Source organism: Amia ocellicauda, chromosome 5 (genome assembly GCF_036373705.1).
Source record: "Amia ocellicauda isolate fAmiCal2 chromosome 5, fAmiCal2.hap1, whole genome shotgun sequence".
In the NCBI taxonomy this organism is placed as follows: Eukaryota; Metazoa; Chordata; class Actinopteri; order Amiiformes; family Amiidae; genus Amia; species Amia ocellicauda.
In genome coordinates this window covers 18830560-18840400 of record NC_089854.1, presented here as the reverse complement: position 1 = coordinate 18840400, position 9841 = coordinate 18830560, and the positions used below count along the sequence as shown (strand labels likewise).

At 42.5% G+C, this 9841-nt stretch overlaps 1 protein-coding gene across 5 annotated transcripts in view; it reads left to right on the top strand.

Moving 5' to 3' along the window:
• Positions 1–212: 212 nt before the first annotated feature.
• The window catches only part of egln2 (egl-9 family hypoxia-inducible factor 2), a 29149-nt gene continuing 19520 nt past the window's right edge, over positions 213–9841 (top strand). For 2 of the 5 annotated variants that reach the window (XR_010816772.1, XM_066704114.1), the window contains exons 1-2: positions 213–425; positions 1478–2806. Coding sequence is in view for 4 of the 5 variants with exons in the window: in XM_066704114.1 (XP_066560211.1) it covers positions 1691–2806 (1116 nt within the window). In the remaining variant the exon portion in view is untranslated. Of the gene's footprint in view, positions 539–988; positions 1163–1477; positions 2807–9841 lie in introns of those variants that run through there. The other 3 variants (XM_066704115.1, XM_066704116.1, XM_066704118.1) reach the window with 3 other exon arrangements.

The following is a 9841-nucleotide window of genomic DNA, read 5'->3' as shown; positions in this document are numbered from 1 at the left end:
ATTTACTCCTACACACACACACACACACACACACACACACACACACACAGCAGTAAACTAGGGCCCAGCCTCAAAAGAACTCTCCAAACCCAAACCCATGTTACTGTCTGTGCCCAGACCCTCGCTGCGCCCCCTGGCGGCGGTCCTCGCCGGCGCGCGCGCGGCGTGTTTACGGGCGGCGCGGCGGTCACGTGACGCGCGGGTGCGCACGTGTGAGTGGCACAGGCGCTCATGGAGGGGCGCGGGGCGAGACGCGCCGGCCAGCGGGCTCCAGCGGGGCGAGAGCTGCCCTCATCCCCGCAATACCCTCATTAATTCACACTCGTTACGACCGAGAGCGGATCTATCGCTGGAGGCGGCGCGGCAGCACGGTCCCGGAAAGCGGAGCTACTTGCCGCCGATCCCGTCTGCGCTGCGGTGCCGGGGTGAGAGAGCGGAGGAGTGCGTGTCGCCGGGAAGCGGTGTAGACCCGATGGGAAAAAGTGAGCTGCTGTAGCGGCGGAATTGTTTCTATTGGGATGTATGTGCTAAAGCCATAGTGAGTGCGCTGTGGAGCAGTGCTCGCTCGGCGTTGTTTTGCATGCCCCTGGAAAATAGTGGGGGGCTAGGGAGGCGAGACGTTTTCCTTTAAATAAGTATCTACTAATATTGTCTGTGAAATAGTGTACTGGGACGTACACACATTTGGGGAATGTCCTTGTAATTATGTTACAATTCAATCTTTCCTACGGATGATCTGCAGTCCACCATACATAACCAGTCTTACTTTAAACGTTGTAGTTTTTAATACTCTGCCTGTATCTTTTCACTGAATCATCCACGCAAATATACGGCGGTTATTGTCTTGATGTCTCTTGTTTTTAGAAAAGTTGGATGGCTATTTTGTTTAAGGCACGAATTTAGACACTGATAATCTGTCGTGGCATTTTAATAATCGATTGCGACATCTGTACTAGAGAAGTGCATCCATAAATACTTACAAATAGAGAAAACGATGCACTTGACACGGGTGCAGTAGAGGAGCGCAGTGAACGGACTGTTCGTGCTGGGTGTTACTGTTACCGCCGGTCAGCCGGTCAGCCGGCCGGACTGGGTTGAAGGAGCGCAGTGTGTTTGAGCTGCGCTGCGCCGCTCTGAGGCGAGGCTGGGCGAGATAAGGACGGTGTGTTGAAAGCCAGCATATGTTACCCGATTACATGCGCTACCGCCTTTCAGAAAATGTCGAATTAACGTCTCCCTTGCTGCCAAATAATTTCTAAGAAATACTTGTAACACTGCAAATCACCATGGCTGAAAGCGACAGATTATGAAATCGTTGAAAGAAATAAACCCTTTTCAAAATATGTCGTATGTATTGTTTTACCATTATGCATTGTACTTGTATGAAGTGTTATTGTTAGTGCTGTTGTTGAAACACCCCCATCAAATGTAAATAGATGGCGAACTTAATTAATTTCCCCTTTGCTTTCTTCCCAAGACGAATCTGCAAGGTTTGAAATGAAGAGCAGCGTCTCGCCTTGTAATCAGACACAGATGGTGCATGAGAGGAGTTGGCTGTTTAGAATGAAACTTTCCGGTGCTGTGCCGCTTCTCGCTGCCCGCCAGCCGCGCTCTGCCGCCGCACTAGAGGACTCTGCAACATGGGAAGAGGACGTGAGCTGCGTGCACTGCTGGCACATGACGAGATGAAATGGAGAGCTTGCAACGCAAGGACCTTTTAAATAAGAGCTCGTCCAGGGGAGATGATCGCTGCTTGTCGCTGGAGAAACACCGCCACGGAGAACTCGGTCCTTCGCAGTCTGCTGGGCTTGACTTGCAGAGAATGGGGGTGGACGGGTACTGTAAGACGCCAGTGGGGACTGTACGCCTCCCACATCCTATCGCCAAACTACGGTCCAGCCTCGCCTCTCAGACCCTTGCCACGGGCATCCCCACGTTAAAGCAACAGGGTAAGACCGGGGTCCCGATGTTGAATGGGGGGGTCACCTCTCCCGTGGCATCAGTCGAAGGCAGCTGTAGTGGCCGAGCACAAACGCCTAATGACTACCTAATTAGCAACGGGGTGGCAGACACTCCGATGGAGCATTCCGAAGCCACGAAGAGAATGCGAACGCTGGAGAACGGGGAGAACTTTGACAGCTGCCCCGCTGCGCCGAAAAGAGCCGCCGCCGACGCGCTTGGGAAACAGCTGCAGCAGCGGCGCAAGTGCGGCGAGAACGGAGACCCGGGCTCCGTGGTGCTGGTGGAGGGGAGCGGGACGGTTAGCGGGGCCAGGGAGTTATCGCCTACCAACCGCGACTGCAAGAAAAGGCGGATGGAGAGCGGCGAACGAAAACCGGACACCAAAAGCACCAAGGAGCTGGTGTTAAGCAATGGTAGCAACAACCACTACAGCCAGCACACCCATCACCATAAAGCCAACTCGCATTGTGGGCAGCGAGTGTTCAGTGTTGAGGCGGCAGCAGCCCGCCCCTCCCCAGAGAGCATTGCCCTGCAGTACATTGTGCCGTGTTTAAAGTATTACGGCATTTGTGTTAAAGACTCGTTTTTGGGAGCCGAGTTGGGTAGCAAGGTGCTACAGGAAGTCGAGACTCTAAACCAGAGCGGTAAATTTCGGGACGGGCAGTTGGTCAGCCAGAGGACTATCCCGTCGCGAAGTATCCGCGGCGACCAGATCGCCTGGGTGGAGGGCCGAGAGCCCGGCTGCGAGAGCATCGGCACCCTCATGGCGCAGGTTGATGAGGCGGTGATGTACAGCGCCATGAATGGCAGGCTTGGCAACCGGGTCATCAATGGCAGGACAAAGGTAAGACGGGTCAATCCAGGGCGCACCTTGGGCATCTAATAACATTTTACAAGCGCTTCATTACCAATCATTTTTGCAATCTGCATTTGTTTATACATTACTTATAGGCTATATTGTATAGGCAATATTTGTCTAGTCATATGTTCCTAGCAAGTTGGTGTCTGTTCAGAATATTTAAACTAGAAAATCAAGAATGGTTTTACTCTCTATTTAAGCATTTCTCTCCCTGCAAGCTGTTTTTCAATTTACTTACAGTTGGACAGGTTTTCAAAGTTATTTACTGTTATTAATAAGTAAGACCAGCAGTATTTCAATGCATTATTATTTTATGGGGGCTATTTGCAAACAATTTGACTGAGAAGATGCACTATAAGTATGCTACAGCAACTCTACATCACACTCTTCCCTTACTCACTAATATGTCCTTCACCAACTCTGGAAAATCAGGCCCTATGTCAGACCGAGTGACTAGCAGATATTGTGAGCATTATATTGTTTTCTTTGTTTCTGTGCTTGTTCTATTGTGTACAGGGATGGTGTTTCTCATTCCAATCTGTTGTGATAAGAAGTGGTTCATTGTATTATGTCATCAGTAGGTAGGAGACCTCTGTAAAACCAAATGGATAGGCACATAATAATCTCTTCTTTGATTTAACATGGACAGATTAACCACCACACAAGCTTCTTATATCAGGACCACTTCTAAAAATGATGGCCTAATAGAAACATGTTGAGATTTAATATTGGGAAAACAAACAAACAATAAATTAAAATCAAAGGCCCAAAAGTGGAGTGAAAGTTGCTGCTTTACAGTCTGTCTGATCAACAAGTAAAATAATGGTGTATATTATCGGTTAGAAATAGTCTGACTAAGACTTCCCTCCCTCCCTCTTTCTCTCTCATGTCTAAGCAAACAATATGTTCTCACTAGCACTGAGACAGCATACTTCATTACCACAGCATAATGTATAGCAGTAGCTTCCAGTCCTCTAACTTGGACACAGTGCCGCCCTTCTGAGCTCAAATCACAGAGAATCCTACTGTGCAGGCCTGTCATATGTCATATAGTCTGGGATTTATAATCTGAAGCACTGTGCAAACTCTACAAACTGTTTTAGGATGTGGCCAGATCAGAGCAATCCAAGAGCTCCCCCAGCTCCCCCAACCTAACTCAGACCCTTCATATACAACAGGGCTCTCAAATTCAAAGGGGCATTGTCTTCTGACTCCAACCCAGCTCCCAGTACCTGAATTGGTCTTAGCAGTTGAATTAACTGGAATTAATGTATTAATTTAGGTGCTAATCATTGTTGTAATTACTGCAGTGTGGAGTTGTGGCTAGGGCTCTGGGCTCCTGAGTGGAGGTTCTTGGGATAAATCCCTGGTGGGGGACACCACTGTTGTACCCTTGAAAAAGTTACTTTACCTAGATTGCTCCAGTAAAAAACAAGCTGCGTACATCTGTAAATTGCATGTAAATGTGATGTATTGTAACATGGTGTCTGCTAAGAAATGTATACCTTTGGGAATCTTTTAAGCAATAGCTCTAAAATACATTAAAACAATGTTACCCATGTCTGTTTGATAATATAAAAATAAGTAATTGAGAGACCTTCAGTGGTACAAAAAGTAGTAGATACTGCAGATCTCCAGAATCTGAGATTTAGAGCTCTGAGACACAAGCAATACAATAGGGTAAAAACATAAATCCCTGGCAATAATTTGTTACTGGATAAACCTCTAGTATTAATTAATAAGTCAGTATCAGTAGCTCCCCATGGAATCAAATTAGACCCTTAATGAACAGGAATCATATCATTTTCAACAGGATAAAGGGTACAAACTGACACAGAAAAGCAACATTTTACATATGACAGGAACTGCATATGGGTCCGTCTGTGCAGATTTCCCTGACAGTAAAGTGACAAACTTCAAAAGTCTAGTACCTTGCATTTGCTAGCTTGCATACAAAAGAATGAAGCTTGTCAAACCAGAAGGTGATCGGACTTCAACACTGTTTCTGTTTCCCATTGTACTGTACTGTCTGGGGTTGCAGTCTCTTAATTCACAATTGCAAGAGATATATCCTTAAAAAAAGACCAGAGATGTGCTTGTAGCCGACAGGGACAAAAAGTGCAGAGAACATTCAGAATTCACTTGTTTTTATCTCTTTCTATGAAATGGCTTGTTCAGTAGCTCTAAGAGTATAATCCTCTGCTGTGCGGCACAGCCAACAACAAAAACAGATGCACAATGAGATAGACATATTCCCCACCCCCGTATCCACACAGAATAGCAGGCAAATACAATTATTAAATTTATTCTTGTTCTACTAAATGCAAAAATATGATATAGTTGCATCTGTGCCAAAACAGGTATACTTACAAATTGTAGAGATCGTTACAATCGATGTTCCCATTAAGAAAAAATGCAGTGTTTCCCTCCTTCGGTATTGATTTTATTTCCCCCTTCAAATTATTAATTGAAATGCAATTTGGTGGGATTTGGAAGGCAGAAATTGTGTTTGGAAGTGTCAGACCTATCAGTACTTTATTCACAAGCTTGACATTGACAATATTTGTAACATGTATTGATACTGAGTAATAGATAATGTCACTGGCACAAGTTACAAATCAATTGACTTTAAAAACAAACAAGAATATTTATTTGCCAGTCTTAATCTTGAAATATTGATAATTAATTCAAAAGATATGCATCATCTGATATGAAACGTCAACATTCAAGGATAGAATAGTAAAAATCAAAAAAGTCCAATTATGGTAGTGATTCAAATCAAATTTTAATCAAATGTTTCAACAGCTGTGGGAGTGGGGTAAATATTACATTTAATTGTTTTAAATAATACTACTTGATCCTCACTAAGCTTTGTGTTTTCTGTATACAAGAATAATTCCCCTTCCCAACTCTATTTACGGTTTGTTGTTTGGAAGCAAAAGCTATAGTATAGTGTATGCAGGCCTGATGTAACAAGACCACACGGTGACTTTCCCTGCTGAGTTTGGTCTGAAAGGTGGTCTGAGACACTGGCATGCATAAGTGCATCTTGTGTGAAAGCTTCATTAACATTGACAAATTTCGATTTGTAGACACCCCCCACATGAACAAGACCAAAACCATGCAGTCAGTTCACTGAGGCAAACGTAGCCAAAATCTGAATTTATGCTTGTTCAGTTTGTTCATTGAAATTATACACAAACAAAGACTGTTTAATACATAACAAATTGGTGCCAAGCGTGATTAATTTATGCCATGGGCAGACCACTTTGGCTTAATGGGAACACAGGTTACAATTAAGGCAATTGAAAGTGGTAGAATAAGTTAACATTTCATAATGACCAATAGTAGGTAGCATCAAGGTGGGGAACAGGTAAGTGCATCTTAAAAAATGCATGTTAACTATTAAATATTAATATTCCTCATCAGTACAATTTGGATCGCAGAATAACATTTAGCATGTATTACTAGGAAGGAAAGGTGCTCTAGAACTGATTAGTGGATCATAGTGAGTAAGAGTTTTTACTGAGAGAGTGGGAGGAGCCTGTTGAAATGTATTATGTACATACTATGGCTTGGGGGTCTCTGCAACTAGAGGCATCACTGAGAGCAATTACGCTATATATATTTTTAATATTTTGCTCATGAACTACATCAAGAAACATCATCATCTTCACTGCGCTGTATAAAAATTCAAGTGTCTTTATTTGATAGGTAGGAACCACACATACTAACTGGTTTAGGTTGGAGACCTTTCAATACCAGTCTTTCATATTCTCAGGATTAAAACAGTTATGACACAAGTTTCTGCTTTTTTGAATACAAAAACTTTATAGTATGATTTTAGTGTCTTAATTACTAAATGGCTTCATTTTCTGATGCCTGTGGCAAAGATCAAATGGTACAGTAATGAATTAACAGTTGTGCTTGGCAGGTAAAAAAAAATAATCCTGTAGTCAGATAACCCATTAACACTAAAACAAATGCTGGCTTTTTGGTGGCATTTTGTTGCCTGCAAGGTCAGTAAGAATGGGTTTATGCCTGCATTTCGACACCAGCAGTTTTCCACCTCGGGTCCTAGTCTAATGCCAGCAATTTTCCGGCAGCAGGTCTGTGTGAATGGAGCAGGAAAATGAATGCCAGCAAATGCGTTGAATAGGGGCGCATTTTTGCGTTTTGACCACACCATACCACAACAAGGTTAAGCCACCTTTGACCAAGAACTTGTGACCATAACGAAAAACGGATCGGGTTGTTAGAATTGGCGGTGGTTGAAAATAGCAAATTTATCAGAGTTCAATTCAAGGGAAGTATGAGTAGTAGTAGTGTTATAAGTATTTGCCTAACATTTTTCTCCACTAACAATAAAAGTATAATTAAATAAATATAGCATACAATTAAGTGCAAAATGTAATGGAAGAACATAATCCACTACAAGTACCAAGTGGATTTCAGGACTACTGTCTGCTTGAACACTGAGCTTGTACTAAGAAAGTAAAGTAAGGTGCTTGAGATTTGATCTTCTTTAGTGAGTAGTGGTGCATTACATTTGCAGTTCATTGAAAATCAAACTCCACTAACTGGAAGGCATTTTCTGATTTGTATTAATGACCTTGATATGCTGTTCATTTAAAGTGGTAATAGAATAAGGAGCACCCAACCACCAATGGTACAAAACCTATAAAACTGGATTAGGGTTGACAACTCTTCTATTAATCGAGTTAAAGAATAAAGTACTACTAACTGGGAGGTATTTTCTGATTTGTATCACTCACTCACTCACTGACTGACACACACTCTCTCTCTCTCTCAGATACACACACACACTGCTAATTTTGGGATTAGCAACACATTGCAAAGATTAATAGTGATCAATTCATTGAGGATGCACCATACAATATTATTAATGCCTGGCACACTCAGACTCAAACTCTACATTTTAAGTCCAGTGTAGTGAGTTTGGCAGGTGAAGTGAAAATGTATTCCAGAGGATTTGGCTCATATTGAAAGTGGCTGACAAGGTTAGACAAGAAAGATCTCCTGCATTGCTATTAAACCAACATACCCTTTTCACAGAAGATCAATGCAGTGAACTAAAACACTGTGTATCATAGATGGTAAGAGGAAGGTAATTGTACAAGGAGAGGAATAACTTGTTTTAGAGTATAGAATTACACTTTTACCATTATAATGTGCAGCTGCACAGCACTGAGGTCTGGGGTTAAAGGGAAGCTTGCTATGACTCATGTTAGGTTGGGTTTAGAGAGGAAGCCCATACTGGCATGGTATATGACTGCAGTGAAGTGAACTGAAAAAAAATATAGAAAACCAGTTCACAGACACAAGCTGAGAGGCGAGACTGAGCATCCGCTGCTCTGCCCACTACCGCAGCTGCTGTGGGAAAAAAATGCTAATTGTTAAACAGCCAGCCCAGAGGAATCGCATAGTAGCTTACACTCTGAGCAGTGCTGCTTACATTGACTGTCAGACGGTACACAATGTACCCCATTTTAACTTTGAATTCTGCTTTTTCTTTTGTATTTTGTTTTGAACAGAGAGGTAGCAACTGTTCTACCCCAATCACCTATTATACAGGCCTATACATTGTCAGTGCACAGAAACCAAATTTTACCTGTAATTGGGGCAAAGGCTTTTTTTTTTTTTTTAACTATAGCCTTTGCTGTACAGGATGATTTAAAAAACAAAAACAAATCCTAACTGAGTTAGTGTGCTGTGCCCTTTCCAGCAATGGTATATGTGGGCCTTTTGTTTATTAAAAACAATCACTTCTGAAGATTACCTTGGTGTTTTCAAAAATAAATTTAATCCTTTTCTATTGGACTGTGCTGCTGATAACACTGAAACTGAGCAAGAGGTGTTTTCAATGGTGGGCTGCCTCAAATGTAGTCCTTTTTTAGACACAAGGATGACTGCTTCTTTTGTTTTGTACAGCAGTAGCCTATGTTACAGAATCTAAATAACACTGACTGAACGCAACAATGAACACTGCATAAGCTAGTCCTAATGCATGGTCTAGGATTGCAGAGGAATACAATAAAACTATGGTGATATTTGTTTTAACTTATTTTTATACATCTGTATAGTTCAAATGACATCTTCCCCCCCCCCATAATAAACTGTTATGATATAATTAGGTTTCTGTGCACTATCTGCTTAGGAAAGCAATAGGTGATGGAGAAAGTAATGTTACTACTGATGGATCCTTCAGCAGCTGGAGACAAAATACAGGACCAAAAATAGAAAAGTTTATTAATAAGGACAGTTTTCTGACCCCACAGAAGAGAACATAATTTTACCATTAGTCAAAGTTAACGTATGGTGCATTTGGTGTTTGTGTTTGCTGGTGGGAGGTCAGAGTTGCTCAGTCAGTAAAAGATGCTCCACCAGACTGAGCCCTATGAGTTGAGGTTCGCTGGTTCTAATCCAGCTCATGTCATTAGCTGATTGTGACCATGAGAGCTCAGTGGCAGGGCACGGTTCACTCAACGCCAATGTGCTAACGAGCATCTCCTACTGGATTTCTGGGCACCTGCAGGCTTACAATAATGCTGTGAGGGATGTGCCTCTCCTCCAGTGGGCGCTGATCCTCTCATGCAGGCTGTATAGGCTACATGGTGAATAGAGAGGAGTGACTCGAGGGCAGCTAGGATTAGAGGAGCCTGGTCGAGCTTCCTCACCCTCCCCACATGAGGAGGTGGGAGTTGTAGTGACCATTAGAGCTGCATTGGCACGATTGAAAATTCCCCAAATTGGGGGAAGAAAATCACAAAAACATAATTGATTGCAGTTGTTTTTAAGAAAAAAAACAGGTTCAATCAATCAAACCATTTTTATTTGTATAGCGCCCATCGCAGGGTAGCCACAGAGTGCTTTACAGATTGATAAACAGACAACAAAATAAATAAACTATAAACCATTCATAAAATTAACTAAATTATAATAAACCATTTGTTACAGAGGAGAGAAAAACAAAAATGCCTGTTGATGGCAAATTGTTAT